This window comes from Urocitellus parryii, chromosome 6, assembly GCF_045843805.1.
Source record: "Urocitellus parryii isolate mUroPar1 chromosome 6, mUroPar1.hap1, whole genome shotgun sequence".
NCBI classification, from domain to species: domain Eukaryota; kingdom Metazoa; phylum Chordata; class Mammalia; order Rodentia; family Sciuridae; genus Urocitellus; species Urocitellus parryii.
In genome coordinates, this window is record NC_135536.1 from 147,800,973 (window position 1) to 147,821,481 (window position 20,509).

The window sequence follows — 20,509 nt, forward strand, 5'->3', positions numbered from 1 at the left end:
TCTGCAGCCATGTTTCTTGCCACACAAAAGGAACAAACTGATCCACTGATAATTTCAACAAACTATATACTCAAGTGAAGCATAAATGACTGGTGCAAAAACAGGAACCAGAAATGGGGAGAGATAATCCTTGTAAGGGCTGAGGCTTACATTACAAACTTTTCTAATGGTTTGGCTATTTAGGTCTACTTTTCATGACATGGGTACCCTTCTGATAAATCTTTGTCTAACCTAATTTGAGATTCTGTCACCACAGTGAGCCTGATTAAACAACACAATACCTACCACAGAGTCAAACATTATCAATGAACAACTGTCGATAGGACAACTTTATGCATATTGATTGTGTTTTCTACTATTCTTTCAGCTTATGAGAGAGAGCAATACCATGCCTGCAGGCATGTCAATATCAGTTTCTCTTGATTATACAGGTTTACAACCAAAATTTTAGATTCTGTATCCAATTACTCATGTTTCTCAAGGTATTTTTTTTTCACCTTAATTCTTTTCTTTTGAAAATTTGGAATCTTTCTCATTCATTTGTTTAATTCCCATGATTTCTAATAAACCAGCAAAGCAAGGGAAACTATTTCAGTTCTGTCACATGGTTGAAACAAGGATAATAATTCTACTGAAGAGGTTATTTTCAAATTTCTTTCATTTTCATTTGAGATGTTCACTATTGTTAATAATACTACACAACAGGATTCATGTGGAACTTTATAAGTCTTCATCCAGCAAATAACAGAGGACCTAGCAACAGCTAATCCAGGACTCTTCTTTGTACATAGATATTAAACAGTCAAAATGTCATAATCAAGTAGTTATGCCATAGTCCTTATTTTGCCTTTTTAAAAAAATTAAAGCAAAAATATAAACAAACTGAAAAAATATAAACAAATTTAAGTTACCCAAAATAAAATTATATTGAGCCAACTGTGCATTTCTTATTTTCTTATTCAGTGTACAACTGTCATCTAAATCAACATCGGCCATAAATCCTTCTCCAAAAAATTCATTGGATACCTGGAAGAACAAGGAATACTTTCATTATTACATTATTTTTGGTAGACAGACTGACTCTAGGACAGCCCTCATTATTCCCATCTGATATTCATACCCCTGTGTAGCCCTCTACCCTGTATCAGAGTCGGTCTGTTACCCACAGAGGAGGGCAGAAGTGGTGATAGTACACTTCTGAGGCTGGGTTATAAAGGACTGCATCTCTCACTCCCCAGATCACTCAAGCTGCCATGTTGTGAGAACATTCAGGCAGCCTAGGAAGAAGTCAATAAGGTAAGGAGCTGAAGTCCATATGAGTAAGCCTGGAGGACTGTAGCCCTGTGACAGCCTGACTGCAGCCTCATCAGACACCACACCAGAATGCACTAGCTATGCTGCTCCCAGATTCCTACCTCGAGGATGCTGAGATAATAAATACTTGCTGTTTTAAATTGCTCAGTGTTAGGGAAATTGTTATGCAGTAACAGATAATAAGGTATTCTTTTCTAATAGAGCCATATGGAAAAGAATAATTTAATTATGTTTTGAAATACTAATTTCTCAAAAACACTCTGATTCAACTACATGGATATGACCCATGTTACTTCCAATAACTGAAAACTTATTAAATTAATGTGTTAGTTATACAGTATTTTAAAGCAGGAATGACACTTCAAGCCAATGACCTACACAGAATACATGGCAAAGTATTAGGTACTTCAAATGTCTCTAATTTTACCTGAACTGCATATTCTTCACAAGTTGAACCCACAGGGATGACCATCACCTGACGAGGAGATAGCCAGAAAGGCCTGAAAAGTATACATTTTCAAAATCATTTCAAAATGACCACTTATTCTGTGATTAAAAAATAACCAAAGATTTTTTTTAAAGTATGGCTTTACAAGAGAGCAAATTCAGTGGAATGGTATAGAAGCAAACCAAACCACATTAAGAGTTAAAAGGAAGTAGAGTAGACAGAAGGAGACACCTGGAATTTTGATAGGAAAAGAGAAGGAAGAATGGGTTGGAACACAGATGGAAGGTTAAACACATACTTGTGCTTCTGGGCATTTATCCTAAATAGATGAAGACTTATGTTCACATAAATCCTGCACACTAACATACATAGCCGCTTTATTTGTAATAGCCAAAAGCCATAAATACCCCAAATATCCTTCAGCAGGAGAATGGTCAAATTGTGGTGCTTCCATACCATGGAACATCATTAAGTAAAAGTGAACCAAGTGTTGGTACTTGACATAACACTGATGGATCTCAAAGGAATTCCACTGAGTTAAAAAAAAGCTGATCTGAAGAGGTTGCATACTATATGATTCCGCGTACTTGACAATCTTAAACTGACAGCATTATGGAAATGCAGAAGAGATTCATGGTTTCCAAATTGGTGGACAGGAGTGAGATAGAGCATTTGTGGGAATAATAATAATAGGAGTGTCCTTATAAGTGAGTCTTGACTGGCAGCAGTTATTCCATCCAGACACTGTGATAAAAACCTTATAGAACTAAGCACTCACACGTGTGTGTGTGTGTGTGTGTGTGTGTGTGTACAGAAACACACACTCTCTTAGATGAGTACAAGTGAAAGTGGTGAAATCTAAATGAGGTTGGTAGATCATATCAATGCTTATTTCCTAGGTTGTGATACTTAAATTTGGCAAGTGTTGCCATGGGGGTGGGTGGAAACTGGGAAAAGACTATGCTCTCTGTAATGATTGTGTCAAAATGTAATATTTTTTTAAAAGCATGGAGGGGTAGGTAAAAGCAATGTTTGATGTGGACATTTGCCTATTTCTTCATCATAATTTGTAGGTGGAAGGGTATGCAATGGGGATTATTCCCAGGCAGTTCTTGCATTCATAAACTATAGAAATAAAATAACATACGATGGACATAATTCAACATCTGATGAAAAACAGAGTGTATAACGTGCTCTGGCCTCAGTCTGTCCCCAGTCTTACTTTCTCCAGAGAACCACATTTTAACCGTTTTTACTTTTAGTTTTTGGAGACATTTCCCTCACAGGTCAGCTGGTGTCAGAAATCTTGGTCCCTGTGAGGAGGACAGCCCATACCATACACTGGCACCACCTCCTGTCTCCTACTTCATCTCCTAATCCCACTAGTTATCTTTAGTTGTTGTTTTTTGTTTGTTTGTTTTTGCCACTTTCACACTACCATTTTAATGTAAGACACCATCATATCAACTGGATTTTAAATTAACAACATGGATATTCCTTCACCAAGTTCCAAATCACTACATGGCCTCTGGGGATACAATTTGCCTTCAGTAGCGATAAATACTGATCCTACGGTATGGTACCATCAAAATTATTTTGAAGGTAGAAGGGAATACAATTGGGACTATTCCCAGATGGTACTTTATGAATGTATGTATTTTTCTTAAATTGCAAAAATGAAATAATATATATGGTAAACATAATTACATATGATAAAATACAGAATACTGTGTATAAAAGAAAGAAATATATACATATTAACTCATACTTAGTATCTATATTCTTGCCTATATTTTTGGCTTCTGTATAATTTTAATAGCTTAAAAGCTCCATGACACTACAGTATATTTCTCCAAGGTCATAAATTAAATATCTCAGATATACACAGACTCTCTAATTGCCCAGTACCTTTGGAAGACACTCAGGGAAATTTCCTACCTTATGATTCCTGCTCAGAAATTTTCTTCCCTGCCCTCTCTTGACATGAACACTAGAATGCATGTGTGGGAACTAGTTTGTGGAAGATATACAAACACAGCACCCTGACTATAATATACATACATATATATATAATTATATAATTACTCATATAATGAGTAAAGTGGCCAGTAGGTAATATTCATATATATATTATATATATTTTTAGTTGTTGATGGACCTTTATTTATTTATATGTGGTGCTGAGAATTAAACCCAGTGCTGCATACATGCTAGGCGAGCACTCTACCACTGAGCTATGGCTATAGCCCATCACAGGGCTTTTGAGGAACCTGTGACAATGACTCTAGCATTGGCATCCAGTGCCCAGTATCCACAGTGAAATCTACAGGTATTATGCCTAGCAATAATAGTGGTGGGGGCTACTTCTGAGAGCCAATACAGGCTCAGGCCTTACTTCTTGGCTATAAATTACTTCACAGAGCTGCTGGCAGAAAGCATGGTAGGAAAGCAAAGCAAAGCAAAATTCAGAGTAACTGTCTTCTATGAAAAGAAAGTGAACTTTGCTATCTTTTCTGGCACTGGCACATGCTGAAAGGGATCCAATGTAATCAAACTGCCACAAGACAGCTGGCTGCTCCCCCTGGGTTATGGTACCATACTGTGGGATCAGGATATATCATTACCAATAGTAAATAGTGTCCCCAGAAGATATGTAGTAATATAGAACTTGGTGAGGGAATGTCCATGTTATTGTCCATGATATGCTCATGCATATCACCTAGTGGCCACTTTATTCTTGATATGAATAATTATGAGGGACAAAAAGAAGTTGATGATAACTGAATGGGCCCTCTTGTATAGAATGCTGAAACTCTCTTCAACAGTGAGGACCTTACAGTGGGCAATACCACTTTCATGGCCCATTCTGAGGAATCATCCATAAGTCCTCTTCCCCAAATCTATCTGGCATTTATTTTTCCAATCTAATTATTTCTATATCTCTGGTCTTGTGGCCAAAGCAGTACCCAGAGCCCTACATCAATGTAAAACTTCAGACCTCTGACCAGTTTTCCTTCCAGGCAGAGGGGACCATAAGATGTACCATTCTACATTCTGCATTGGAGAGCATTTTCCTTTTCCACAGTCATCCCTTGATTGGACTGTGATGCTGTGGCCATTCTCTCTGGTTTTTATACCAGTGTATTATTCAGCTATTTATGGATCAGGTTTCCATGTTTTCTTCCCAGACAATGGTCACAAGGAACACCCAAAGGTAAGCAATACAAGCTGAACAAGAGACGGCAGTGTGACAAGAGACAGTACCCTGGGAAACTGAACACGTGTTTTCCAGACAGTAAATGGATCTTTGACAAGCTTAACACAGGTGAAAAGATAACTCTTTAATAGGACTGAGTTCCCCAAAGGGAAAATAGTGCAATTTTATGTCACTCTGTTTTTGCTTTCTTTGTTTCTGTTTTCTGATCTGGCAAAAGGAACAATAATTCTTATTTATTCTTTGCATACCTGCTAATTATAAAAGCGGGAGCTGCCATTTTTCCTACCAATTTAATGTTGTTAGCCATGATTTTTAAAAATAAGAGACATCTAGCTTTTTTCTTTCATGTCACTTACCATTTCCCCCCATAGTTTTCTGCAAGAATGGCTATCATTCTTTCCACTGATCCCAACACTGCTCGGTGAATGATCACAGGTCTCTTCTTATCATCCCCATCCTTACTAAAAAACGAAAATTATACATTTGAGTATTTTTCTAAAATTAGGTAATAACTTTATTATATTCTTACCTTATATTTAATTTTGTCTATAGATTTAGATTAGTGTTTCTGGGTATCTTTCCATTGACTATTTCTTTAGTGGCTGTTTTATTTCCTCAAAACAAAAGATTGCTTTGTCTTTTGTTTCATTTATTTTTAACAAATTTTAACACTAAACACATACAAAAGTACAGAGAGTAATGCAATCAATTCCCACATTCTCTTTCTTAAATTCACAGGCAGTTTTATCTGATCCTATGTACCCCATTCCTGCCACTATTGTGCCCACGTAGTAAACCTAATTTTTCAAATTGTTTTTAATATTTATTCTAGAAGTCCACTGGTCAAATTCCTTTCATAGACCTAAAACCTTCATGACACATGTCTTACATTTAATGATCTACTCCCCTTTAGAAAAAAATAGAAAAACAAAGTATGACTCTTAATCACAATGAAGTAACCACCCTGAGATCTATGTGCACATTTCTCAGAAAGATAAATTTTACTTCACTGTAACAAATATAATAGGTTCTTATGAGAAAATTTTATCTATAAATTGTACCAGCTAGGTACTACTAAAACATACACAAACCAAACAAAAACAGAGACTAATTAATTAGCTTTACTTCAAATGAAGTAATATTGGATAACATCTCCATCAATAATTTCTGCTATGGGAAATTACCTTTAGATCAACGTCAAACAAAACTCCCTGTCTAGATCCCTCAGAAAGTTTTGGGGTGAGTGAATGGCTTCAATCCAGCCTTATGCAGACATATGTAGAAATCATTTATCTCACAAACTTAAACCAGCATGGGATATTCCTGAATGATATATTATGTTGTTTTCTATAGGAAATGAAAGAGAAGCAGCGTAGCCCCTTCATAAAACCCTGGTAACCAGAAATTTCTGTCCCATGATTCATCAAGTGTAGACTTAAAGCAGTCAGTGACACCAACTCTGCTTTTATCAAATAAACATTAGAATGAATATCGAGCTTCCCCCAAAATAATCTCAATGGATTTTCACAGAATCATATTAGATTCATAGATAAACTAGAAGATATTATCTTTACAATGTTGATTCTAAGAATGTTGTGTGAATCTTCATTTAAACAATTCTTTACTGACTTTTGATAAAATGTTATAGTGTATACTTTGTAAATATTATGTATTTCTATTTCTAATTAAGTTTATTCTTAGATAATTTGCATTTTGTTGTTTCTGAAATGTTTTTTACATTACATTTTGAGGCAGGTTATTACTAAATGGATATGAAAGCAAATTGAAATTTGTACTTTGTGCTTACTGCTTACTAATAATAACTTACTGTATTATTAGTTCCAATTTTTCTCCATTTGATTCTGTCAGATTTCAAGAATTTTGGGTTGTTTTTGGCAGTTGTAGGGGTTGAACACAGGGCCTCACAAATGGTAGGCAAGTGCTATACTACTGAGCTGCATCCCTGGCCAATTTCTAAACATTTTAACATCTACAAATAATAACAATTTAGTCTCTCCTTTTTTTTTTTTTTGAATATTTGTACTTTCAGAATAATTCTGAGTAATGGTACAAATAGTAGGCATAATCACCTTCTTCTCAACTATATTGAGGGGTTACTATTGTTTTCTGATAAACGTTCCTATTATAAGAAGGGAATTTCTTTCTGCCCATGACACAGGAACGAATGCTAAGTTTTACCTGACACCTTCCTGCAAGGCTGAGTCTCATGTTAAACCTCCCTTGCTAATATAGGATAAATCCCTATTCCATCATGGCGATGACCTCCATGCTTTTCTCTCCTTCCTAAGCCTGAATAAATCACATTGGTTCTTCCTCTAGAGCACACCCCAAACACACCCTCTTTGTTCACCTCTATCACCTGGTTCCATCCATTGTCATCTCTGACCTGTTCACAGACTGCTGCTGCCTCTACTTCTATTCTCCCTCTCTCCACTGTCCACATACACCTTGAATGGCTGGCTGGCTGATTTGTTTCTCCTCCACGTCCTCCTTGTATGAGGAGTGGTTGTTCATTTACTCTAAGCATCTTAAAAGGAAAATATTCTATCAAAAATTATTAAATTTTAAACATGTCAATAATTTTCCTTCTTTCCCAAAAGGAAACCTATAGCAATAGTTTCAATGGCTAATTTAACCAAATATCTGAAAAAGAAATAACATCAATTCTACATAATCTTTTCCAGAAAATAGAACAAAATGGAATAACCTTCCCAATTTATTTTATGAGGCCAGAATGCACAGATACTTGTACAAAGACAATATGAGAAAGAAAATTAAATATCCTATATGAACGTACATTCAAACATTCTCAACAAGCCATTAGAAGATCAAATCCACTAATACATAAACAATGACACTGTATGACCAAGTGGATTTTATCCCAGCAGTGCAGTGCTAGTTCAACATACTGAATAAACAAAATCTACCATAATTATAGACTAAAGAAGGAAAATCACGTGACTATATGAATTTATACAGAAAAACAATTTAACAAATCTAATAATTCAACACACATTCATGATAAAAAAATCTTGAAAATTTAGAAATACAAAGGAACTTCTTTAACTTGATAGAGTATCTACAAAAAGCCTACACATTAACAGTATGATTAAGAATAAAACACTGTATACTCTCCTTCTAAGACTAGAAACAAGGCAATGGTGTCCACTCTCATCCTCTTACTCAAAGCAATACTAGTTTTAGCTAGTGCAATCAGGCAAGAGAAGACAACAAAAGGAATACAAATCAGAAACAGAAATTAACTGTCCCTGTTTATACCTGGAATTATTGTCCACAATCATGTAGAATCCTGAGAATTCTACAAAAACACAAAAGCAAATATCCTAGAATTAATGTGAGTTCAGCAAAGTCTCAGCATACATGGTCAACTTACAAAAATCTGCTGCATTTCCCCCATATGAGCAATGAACACATGTATATAAAAATTAAAACTATAATACCACTTAGAATCATCCCTTAGAAGTGAAATACTTGGATATTTGATATCTACATCTATGAAGATTTGCAAAGGACTTCTATGCTAAAATCTGGAAAAAATGAGGAAAGAAATAAAAAGGTCATGGATCGCAACAGAGTTCACATGTCCATCTGACCCAAACTAAATGCAATTCCAATCAAAATTCCTCCCAGGATTTTAAATAGAATTATTAAAAGCAAAATAATTCTGAAAAAGAAAATAAAGGATTCACATTATTGATTGTAAGTTTTTTACTATAAAGCTACATGGTGGGGCTGGGATTGTGGCTCAGTAGTAGAGCGCTCACCTAGCATGCACAGGGCCTTGGGTTCGATCCTCAGTACCACATAAAAATAAATGAATGGAATAAAGGTATTGTGTCCAACTAAAAAAATTAATATTTTTTTTAAAAAACCTACATGGTGTTAACAAAGGTATAATCAGTGGGTCAGCAGAACAGATTGAAGATCTAGAAACAGATCCTCATAAATATGTCTTTGTGTGGGGGCGGGGAAGGTAGGGGTTTGAACCCAGGGAACTTTACCACTGAGCTATATCCCCAGTCCCTTCTATTTTAGTTTGAGACAAGATCTCACTAAGTTGCCAAAGCTGGCCTTGAACATGGAATCCTCCAGCCTCAGCCTCCCAAATTGCTGGGATTTTAGGTGTGTGCCCAGCTGTCCAACTGATTTTGATTTTTAATTTTAAAAAATTTGTCTTTTTAGATATACATGACAATAGAGTATGTCCAACTGATCTTTGCAAAAGCAAATCAATGACAAAAGAATGTTCTTTTTAATGATGTTAAACAATCTAGATGCAAGGAACCCTAATCTATACTCTACATCTCATTCACACACTCACACACACGCACACACAAATGCAAGAGATATCTTAGATCTAAATGTGACTTAAAACTAGAGATAAAACATAGGAGAAAATCTTCATGACCTGTGTGCTTAGACAAAGAGTTCATAGACATGATGCCAAAACTCACAATCCATAAAAGAAAAAAAATTATAAATTAAACTTCATTCAAACTAAAAACTCAATATGAATGAAAAGATACTGTAAAAATAAAAAAGCAAGCTACAAATTTGGAGGGAAAATATTTGTAAATAATGATCAAAACATTTATACCTAAAATATTTAAAGACATAAATTCTCAAAATTCAAAGGTAATAAAACAACAAAAACCCCAATTTTAAAATGAGGATAAGACATGAACAGGTCCTTAGCCAAAAAGCATATAAATGGGAAATAAGCACATAAAAAAATGTTAATTTTGTTAGGACTGAAGAAATACAAAATCAAAACATAATGAAATACTATTATGCATTTGTTAAGGAGAATCTTAAACAGGGGTAGGGATATAACTGAGAGGCAGAGTGCTTGCCTAGCATGGAAGACCCTCAGTCCCTAGCACCATAAAAACAAACAAACAAATAAACAAACAAACCCGGACAATACCAAGTGTTCTCATGGAAGTGACACATATATAACTCCCATGCATTCCTGGCAAGAATATCAAATGGTAAAGTTACTACAGAAAACAGTTCAGCAATTTCTTACAAAGTTAACATACACTTATCATATTTACTCTAAAGAAATAAAACTTTCATTCACATAAAAATCTATCCACTAATGTCTGAAGCAGCTCTATTCATAATCCCCCCAAAATGCAAACAAATCAATGCCTTTAAGTGAATGACTAAACAAGCAAATTGTGCTGCATCCATACAATGATGGTATGCTGGTCAGCAATAAACAGGAACAAACTATTCAAACATGAAAAAACACCCATGAATATATAAGGCATTATGCTATGTGAAAGAAGACAGACAGTCTCTTAAGGTTAATATAGCATGATTCCTTTTATATGACATCCTGGAAAAGGCAAAATTATAGTGACAGAGAACATATTAATTGTTGCCAAGGATTAGGGGCAGGAGGAAGTTTGACTGCAAATAGCACAAATAAATTTATTGGAATAATATAGTCATAACTGTGAAGTCAAACCACTCTATATGTGCATTAAGACTGGCCAAACTGTACACATGCATCTATACACACACACACACACACACACACACACAGAGTTTTACTGTATGTCAAGAAATATTTTTACAACAAGAAGTTATTGGTTTGAAAAATTTGCCTTTTCCCCTGCTTTCTCTGGCAACTATCTCATCCTCACGTCACTCCAGCTCTTTGTGAAGTCTTCCCCCTATGCCTCAGGGACAGTTAACCACCTGGACCATGTTTTCATGGTACTTTGTTCAGATCTCTAATCCTATGCTTACTTATCTTTCTTCCCCTACCAGACCATGTCCTCAGAAAATTAAAGTTGACCCCTCTTCTGGTTTGGATGTATATGTGTTCCCCAAAGGTCATGTGCTGGAAGCTTGGTCCAGGGATGGAATTCAGGACCTTGTGCATGCTAAGCAAGCATTCTACCACTGATGTGGTGGATCTTTAACAAGTCAGGCCTAGTGGGAGGAGATCAGGTTATAGGGTCATTAGCCTCAGAAAGGATTAATGTAGTTCTCAGAGGACTAAGTTAGTTCTCAGGAGAGCAGGTTGTTATAAGGCTACCCCACACACTTGCCCCTTTCTATATGCAGCCATTTCCCTTTCTGTTTCTCTGCCACATTGTGATGTAGTCAGGAGGGCCCTTGGTTCCATGCTGTTTGGGCTTTCCAGATATCAGAATAATGAGTTGAATAAACCTCTTTTCTTTATAAAGTACCCAGTTTTGTTGTAGCCACACAAAATGAACTAAGAAAATCCCCAAATAGTTTATAACAAATACATATTGAATATTTGGCATATACTAGATATACACTAATGTTTATTTTTGTATATTCATCTCAAATGACAAATAATTAGGATGTTAGTACTACTTTATTTAATCATATTCAATCACTCACCTAACATATGTAAGATTAAATCTAATAGGCAGTTGGAAGTCCAGCTGAATTGTAGCACATTGGTGGTATCTGCCAATAGCATCCTTGATTTTTATATCAATCTATAAATTAAACAATGTTTGCTTAGTGACAGTTGAAATTTTTCTTTTAAATTTTACTTTTTTTTTAATGCATATGATCCACTTACTTTAGGGCCATAAAATGCTCCATCTCCTGGGTTCATTTTCCATGGTTTTCCAAATTCCATCAAGCTATTCTGCAGTTGCTATTTTATTTTTAAAGAAGAAAATATTTTAAACTTCTATTTTATTGCATATTTTATCTTTTTTCATATACCTCATAAAAATGAATTCAATATATCTTATATTTTACATTAGCTCAATATATATTTATTGAGCATCTTTTATATTCAATAGGGATGATAGAAAGATGATTAAGATGACACTTCTATCAACATACATGCATACATTTTTTAAATATTTATTTTTTAAGATGTACTTGGACACAATACCTTTATTTTATTTATTTTTATGTGGTACTGAGGATCGAACCCAGGGCCTCGCACGTGCTAGATGAGCGCTCTGCTGCTGATCCACAACCCCAGCCCCCACATATGTACATTTTAGTTGGGGGGAAAAAGAGATAATTTACTAAACTATTCCAGTGAATTCCAGAGTTTAGAGAAAGGATGCTTGGGTCCTCCTTCCAATGCAAGTTCCTTCTGATAGCTTCTGCATCCTGGTGAAAGTCCAGGATCTGTTTCACCTTATAGATGGATGCTCCTCCACACATGAAAAGGCTCCCTCTTTCATGATGTGTGGGTGGGAGAGAGAACTGAACAGTAGGCCTTGCTACTTCTCTTTAGCTTCTCCTCCACTTCTGCATGTGTCTGGGGATGGGGGCATCCCATGATTTACAGCAGTGTGTGGGCATGAAGCTCCACTTTGGTCTTCAGCCTAAGCCACTACCTCTCCACACTCTCTTCACAGTTTGTGATGAAGATGTCCCACACTAAAGATGAGTGGGTGTCTGTAGTAAAGGGGAACTTTGAGTCTCCTGGCATTCCTGTGAATGCAGCTTTCCTAGGAAGAAACTGAGCATTCCTAAGATCTTGACCAGAACACTGTCAAAATAACAGCCAAACTCTTGTTATCACCCCAAAATACTGGTGCCCAGGAATGAGACCTGACATCTGGGAGTGAGGTGCTTTTGGAGAAGACCAAGGCAGAGGTGGTGCACAGGGCCTGTGGCTAGTTATGAAGTCGTGGCATGCTCCCAGGACTTCAGTCAGAATATGGTCTTGAGAGAGACAGAGATGTCCTTCCTGAGGTCTGGGAGTGTCCCCTCATGCGCTGACCCTAACCTTGGCTTTTCAAAGCTGAGATGTGATGTCTAAGTCTGGGTGTGTTCAGGCGTAGAGTGGGCTCTACAGGCTGGGTCTGACTCAAGCACCATGTGCATGCATCTCAGGCAGAGGCCACATCTCTGAGACTCTGAGTCAGACTAAGGTAACTCCACAGGCAATGCTTTAAAATTAACTACACAAACCAAGACATACTGTAAATAGAAGGATTTCTTTAAAAATGTATGCCAGTTATTTGTGACTGGCACCAAAAAAGGGTCCAAATGAAAACCTGACATAAACTTTTAAGTGTTAAACAAATGTTTTCATCATGAAGGCAAATGGACAAACACATTCTACAACCTGCATGTTGATCCCATGACTTCGTTTTAAAATTTCTAGAGAAGTGCAGTTTCTTGAGTGATTTTCATACCTACAAAAATGAAAGGGGAGCTTTTTCTTTCTCCTTACCTTTTCAGCTTCATCCCACATCTCAATTTCTCCAAGGTAGTTTTCTGGCCTTGTGGCCAGGTTTAATTGAAAGGAGAAGCCAAATGTTGAGTAAACTGATTGTAAAAACTGCAAACACCCCTTTATTTCTTCTTCAATCTGAAATCAGAGCAAATGAAATATTCAAATAGAACACCAAATTAAATTTATTTAGGACATTTAAAAAATTCTTCATATCAGATAAAGCCTGATTTTAATAGAGTACATATGACACTATTTTGGTTGCCTATCCATTCCTGACTTGCATCTTCATTTGTGGGTCAGGCATATGCAGGATGCAGACAAGGGCACTACATTGTGAAAAGGCAGTGGTACACCCAGAACAGGAGTTAAAGAGGGCTGCCCAGAGGAAGTCAGGGCCACACTATGGCCAGAGGCTGGGCAAGAGTTCTCTGTAGAGAGGTAGGGTGTGGCCAGTGGGTTCCCAGTCCAAGCAGAGGAAACACTGAGGGTGAAGGTCAAGGTCAGAGGAGCAGACAGTCAGGGAGCTTCATAGGATGCAAGGGAGAGCAGACAGGGATGGGTGGTATATGATGAGGCTAGAAGTATGCAGGGACCAGAGAAAATAAAGTACCTACAAAGCCAGGGTCATGTCTGGATGTGTTACCCTGACAACAATGGGGAGCCAGTGAAAGGTTGAGGGGACTAATCTGAAACAAACTGTTCTTTTGCTGTACGGAAACTGACTGGAAAGGCTAGAGAAGTCTGTCAGGAAGCTGGTGAAATTGTTCAGGAATGATACGATAGTGCTTTGAACCCAGAGAGAGCAGTCAGAATGCAGGGGATTGGTTTAAGAGGTATTTATCCTTTAGTTTTATGTGTCAACTTGACTGGGATAAGGAGTAGCTAGAAAAACATTATTTCTTATGTTTGTAAGGGTGTATCTGGAAGTGGTTAGTATTTGAATCAGTAGACTCTGGGTAAAGATTTGTCCTCACAGTATGGGTAGGTACTATACAATCTGTTGAGAGCCCCAAGAGAACAAAAGGGTAGAGAGAAGGCAAATTAAATTCTCTCTCCCGCCCCTTTCTTTTTTTTAATTTTTAATTTTTTAAAATTTTGATTTGTTATATATGACAACAGAATGAATTACAATTCATATTACACATATAGAGCAGAATTTTTCATATGTCTGGTTGTATACAAAGTAGAGTCACATCCTTCATGTCTTCTTACATGTACTTAGGGTAATGATGACTATCACATTCCACCAACTTTCCTACCCTTATGCCCACCTCCCTCTCTTCTTAAACTGGGACATCCATCCTTTACTATCCTCAGACATAGGAACTTCTGGTTCTTTGGCCCTTGGACTATGGGAATTACACCAGTTACACCTCTATTCACAGTTCTCAGGCCATGGGTCTCATATTGGTAACTAGGAATCACCCACCAGTTTTCCTGGTTCTCCCACTTACAGACGGTATGTAATAGGGCCTTCCTGGCCTCTGTAATCATGTGAGTTCATTGCCATAATAAATACCCTTCTGTATATCTCTATATATTCTATTGGTTCCCTTTCTCTGAAGAACCCTAATACAAAAGGTAATTGCCCCTGTACTAAGCATTATGCTGAATGCTGAGAATTCAAGAATGAATGCAACCATTCACAAAGTAATGCTATATTTAGGGAGAGTGATCAATAGGTCTTATAGATTTTCCCATTATTGTTCTATTTATTTCTACTTTAATTTCATTGTAGCTAGAAGAAACCTTTTATGATTCCAATTATTTCAAATTTGTTGAGGTTTGTTGTATGGCTTAGGCTATGATTCATCCTGGTAATTCTATCCCTCCTTCCCTCCTTTCTTTCGCACTAGGGATTGAATGCATGGGTGCTTTATCACTGAGCTACATCCCCAGTTCTTTTTTGAGACAGGGTTTTGCTAAATTGCTGAAAGTCTCACTAATATGCTGAGGCTGGCCTTGAACCTATGATCTCCTACCTCAGCCTCCCAAGTCACTGGGATTACAGGTGTGCACCACCTGGCTATGTATAGTTTTCTTTAGTGGTTTCTCTAGGTATTATTTAACTATCACAATCTACTGATGCTGATTTTACCAACTCAAGTGAGTGTAGAAACTTTACCTGCTTTTATCCTAGTCAGCTTGGACTGCCACAACAAACCATAGTCTGTGTGGCTTAAACAACAGAAGTTTATTTGTCACAATTCTGGAGGCTAAAAACCAAGATCAAGGAGATGGTAGATTCAGTTTACTGGTGAGGGCTTTCTTCCTGTCTTGCAGACAGCTGCCTTCTAATTGTGTCCTCACATGGCAGAGAGGATAGAGAGAGAGGCAGCAAGATCTCCTGTATCTCTTCATATAGCAGTATTTATCATATCATGAAAGCCCCACCCTTGTTCTCTCATATAAACCTAACTGATGTCCCAAACTCCATATCCAAATGCCATCCTATGTCGGGGTGAGATGGGGTAGGGCTTCAGATATGAATTTTGGGGTGAAAAACTAAGTTCATAGCAACATATTTGCAATATTTTCCCCACATTTTATCATATTTTTGATGATATTATAAATGATTATTCTTTATTTTCAATTTCCAATAGTTCACTGCTAGTATAAAGAAACAAAATTGATTTTTATATATTGATATTCCATACTAGAATTTTTAAAAACTTAGTTCTCATAATTCTTTTGTAAATACAATAAGTTTTTTGTAGATGTCATCCATGACATACACGGTCATGTCATCTGCAAGTAAAGAATTTCAATTCTTACTTTCTAATCTGGATATTTATTTCTCTGTTTTGCCTTTTTTCTTTACAGAAATTGTCCAGTTTAATAATCAATAATAAAACTAATGAGAGATGACATTTTTATCTTATTCCTAACCTTAGGGGTAAAGCATTTAAACTTAAAAAGAATAAACTTTTAAGTATGACATTAGCTATAAATTTTTCACAGATGCCTTTTATCAGGCTGAGGAAGTTCCCTTCCATTCCTAGTTTCTTAAGCATTTTTATGAGAAATGAATGTTGAATTTTACTTTGTTAATTACAAACTAAGTAACAGTGGCTTATTTTCTATTGTTAAATCAATCTCCCATTCCCTGGTCAAGATAAATTGTCCTTTAAAATATTACTGGATTTAATGTGCTAAAATCATATTTAGAAATTTTGACATTATGTTCATGACATTGGTCTACAGTTTTCTTTAACTGGCTCTGCTTTGTTGTACATCAGGGCAATGGTACCTCATAGAATAAGATGGTAAGCATTTTCAATTTCCCAGCAGAATCTGTCTAGAATGGGTATTATATCTTCCTTACTTTTTGGTAGAATTAACGAATGAAGCCACCTAGGACTGGAATTTTCTTTCTGAGAAGTTTTAAACTATTGATTTAATTTCCATAATGATCAAAGAGCCACTCATTTATTTCTTCTTGAGTGAAGCTTGGCATGTTTTTCAAACATATGTCCATTTCATCTAGGTTGTCAAATTTGTTGATACAAAGTTGTTCACAATGTGCCCTATTCCTTTAACGTACAAAATCCACAGTGATGGTACTTCTCATTCCTAATTTTTAAATTTTGTGTCTTATCTTTTTTCCCTACATTTGACTAAAAGTTTATCAATTTCATTATCCTCTCAAAAAATCAGCTTTTGCTTTTTAGTAATATTCTCTATTATTTTTCTTTTTTCTATTCCAGTGAATGTTCCTTCAGCAATTTCTGTGTTAGCTTTCTGTTGCTATGATAAAATACCTGAGATAATTATCTTAAAAGGAAACAGGTCAGTTGGCTCCATTGTTTTGGGCCTGTGGTGGGGCAGACTATCATGGCAGGGAGCACATGGTAGAGCAAAGCTTCTCACATCATAGAAGCCAGGAAGGAGAGCCAGGGGCAGGGAAGAAAGAAAGAGAGATGCCAGGGTCCCAGTATTCCCTTATCTCCTACAAGGGCATGCACCTAATGACCTGACTTCCTCCAGCTAGGCTCTACCTCCTAAAGATTCCACCAAATTTCAATACACCATCAACTGGGAGCTAAGCCTTCAACATGTGAGTTTCTCAAGGGCATTTAAGATCCACATCATAATAATTTCTTGCTCTGTTCTTTATTATTTTATTTCTTTCTTTGGTTTCCATTAGGTGTATTTTGCTCTTCTTTTTTCTGGTTTCTTAAGTAGAAAATGAGGTGACTGATTTGAAACCTTTTATAATGTAAGTATACAGTGCTATAAATGTCCCTGTGTAAACTATTTTAATTTGTGATGTTGTTCTCATTTTCATTCAGTGTATAATATTTTCTGATTTCTCTCTTGATTTTTTTCTTGATATATGAGTTATTCTGAGGTGTGATATTTACTTTCCAAATATTTAGAAGTTTTACAAATAGCTTTCTGTTATTGATTTCTACTGTAATTCCACTGTGTTCAATGGAACATTGTTTTAATTAAATTCCTTTAAATTTATTGAGACTTGTTTTATGGCCCAGAATATCTTGGGAATATTCCATGTATACCTTCAAAGAATGTATATTCTGCTATCGTTCTATAAATGCCAGTCAGGTCAAATAAGTAATTAGACCTGAAGTGTTGAACAGTGACTCTCTGTCAACAATTTTAATTTGAACTAAAAATATAAACTCGATAAGAATTTCTAGGCGATATTAAAAAACAAAACATCCTGAATTCCAGCAAATCTTTAAAATAGTCCACTTAGTAGAACTTGAGATAATAAAATAAGTAAAGGAAGCCAAAGGACAAAAATAATAAATCTCATGTCAGGAAATTGTTGACCTATTGATGTAAATTAGATAACGACAGGATGTCAGAACTGAATGAGTTGAGTCCTTGCAGACTAAATGAAACATCTCATTTCACAGCAAATCTGAAACAGTAGGAGATGTGAATTCCTGATAGTCATGCTTCACCTTGTGTCACTGTTTACCTGCTCCACCGTGCAGAAGATATGAGCATCATCCTGCTGGAAGCGCCTGACCCGGGTTAAGCCACTTAAAGTCCCTGACAGTTCATTTCTATGAAGAACTCCAAAATCAGCAAATCTAATTGGCATTTCCCTCCAAGATCGTGGACGATGAGCAAACATCAGACTAGAAAAGATACATGAAACACGGTTTTTACATAGCATAGACAATAATTATTATCTAAATATTAAGAAATTACAATTAAGCCTCAATATTTGTAAACTCCTTATTCTGGTTCTTAGATCACTATATTAAAAATGCTCTTCTAGGTTGGGTTTGTGACTCAGTAGTAGAGTATTTACCTGGCACACATGAGGCACTGGGTTTGATCCTCAGTACCATATAAAAATAAATAAATGAAATAAAGGTATTGTACCTGTCTACAACCAAAAATATTTTTTATAATGTTTTTCTATGGATTATTTATTTATTTAGGTTCTGGGGATCTAACGAAAGGCCTCCTGTGTGCTAAACACACTCTCTATCACTGAGCTAAGCCTCTAGCCCTCTTCTAGGAATTTTTGAATCTTAAGTTTACATCACTGCAGCATTCTAGAAAGAATCTCATTATGTCTTACAGAAATTCTGACTTCATCCACCCAGTAAATCTCCACTTGCCATTTATAATTCATTTCCAAGGCTACTTCTTAAGTGAAGCCCTCTGGACACTTCTCCAAATAGGACTGGTCCATCTCTTCTCAGGCTCCAAGAACACTTCAAACATATAACTGTTATGGCACTGGTCTTTTAAAATAAGTGATTGCCTACATATATGTTCCTGCCCCCTATGCATGTGAGCTCCATGAGGAAATGGACTATATAAATCACCTTTGCGTTTCTGGCACCAAGCTCAGGAAGCATCCAACTAGTGTTCTCTGTTGAATTCTCTTCTGCAGAAAGCACTCCTGAATACCTTATTCCATTGCTACAGGCTTCCTTATTCTGAAGCCTGAAGATGCAAAATACCTTCTCTATAATCACTTAGCCTTACTTGTAATTAGAATTAAAATTGCAGGCTACAGGTTTAAATAATACCTGGTGGCAAAGTTAAGAAGGTGTTAATGTAAATGTTTTAGAGAGCGTGGGACACCAGCTTAGACTCACATTCTGTTTAAAAAGAGAGACTGAAGACTATTAACATACCAGTTTTCATAACATTAAAGTTATATATATTTTAACATGCTGTCATCTTCAAGTTAAATTTCTTTTAATCTTTACTAAAAAGGGCAAGGAGCTTTCTTTAATGTTCCGATATTGGTTTAAACAGTTAGCTTCTAAGGTTAATTTATTAGAAACTATGTAGGTTGGTAAGACAAAACCATAATAGTTGTGTGTGTGTGTGTGTGTGTGTGTGTGTGTGTGTGTGTGTGTAGAATTATGTCTATTCACTTCTAGCTGTAAAATCTGCTTGTCTTTAAGGTTGAATTTATAAACCTACTTTATGATAATTCTCTCATAGAATCAAAAACAACATTGGGTATAAGATATACCTTTATTTTAGGTACTATTAGGAAATAGAGTGACCTACAATTTACTTTGTGACAAAATATTAAGATGCCACCAATTATAAGATGCATCCCAAATTCAGAGAAGTTGATATATGGAGGGAAAAAGTACCTTACAATCAATGAAATTCAGAAAACCATTTATTATGACCTCAATGTTTTTGTTAAAATAACCCAAACAGTACATAGAACTATTTGCAAATATGTATATATGAAATATATTACTATTAAGAGGACAAATATAATTTTTAAAATTGATACTGTTCTCTGAGAAGCACAAAAACTAAATGGTTTCCAGTTAACATTCCATGCCTGCTGAATATCAAACATACTTTCATTCTCCAGAATGAAAATAACTAGATAAAGATGATTAGTAACCATCATTCTTCAGATTAAAGTAACCATTTAAATCTAAAAAGCAAAATAATAATAACAGCTAATTATGATGAAGTGTGCTGTGCACTCTTATGCCATATCTTCTCCACTTTTAATACTTACCAGTGCCCTGGACAATTCATGGGTTTGAGAGCAAACGTGTCCTTTTCAATATCAAAGGTGAACATGTTCTCACTGTAATGCTGCCAGTGGCCCGAGGCTTCCCAGAGTTTACTGTTGTACATGTTGGGAGAGAGCACTTCCGTGAAGGTTCGTTTGTGATACTCCTCCTTTAAGATAAGAGTGTTTAATGTTAAAATCTGCTAGGAGAGATCACAATTCCATGCAATACAACACTATGAGCAAACTTTTTAAACTAAGGATCATGATTCACATGTGCTCAGTTTTAGATGTGGTGTT

The 20,509-nt window shown here is 36.0% G+C and overlaps 1 protein-coding gene across 2 annotated transcripts in view; it reads right to left on the bottom strand.

Annotated features, from left to right (window-relative positions):
* Tars3 (threonyl-tRNA synthetase 3) overlaps positions 1–20,509 on the bottom strand; it is a 79,795-nt gene that overhangs the window by 1,528 nt on the left and 57,758 nt on the right. For both annotated transcript variants that reach the window (XM_077799376.1, XM_077799377.1), the window contains exons 11-18: positions 20,213–20,379; positions 18,173–18,335; positions 13,222–13,359; positions 11,596–11,673; positions 11,409–11,509; positions 5,336–5,440; positions 1,742–1,814; positions 912–1,026 (exon numbers count right to left, since the gene is read on the bottom strand). In XM_077799376.1, coding sequence (XP_077655502.1) covers positions 912–1,026; positions 1,742–1,814; positions 5,336–5,440; positions 11,409–11,509; positions 11,596–11,673; positions 13,222–13,359; positions 18,173–18,335; positions 20,213–20,379 — 940 coding nt within the window. The remainder of the gene's footprint in view (positions 1–911; positions 1,027–1,741; positions 1,815–5,335; positions 5,441–11,408; positions 11,510–11,595; positions 11,674–13,221; positions 13,360–18,172; positions 18,336–20,212; positions 20,380–20,509) is intronic.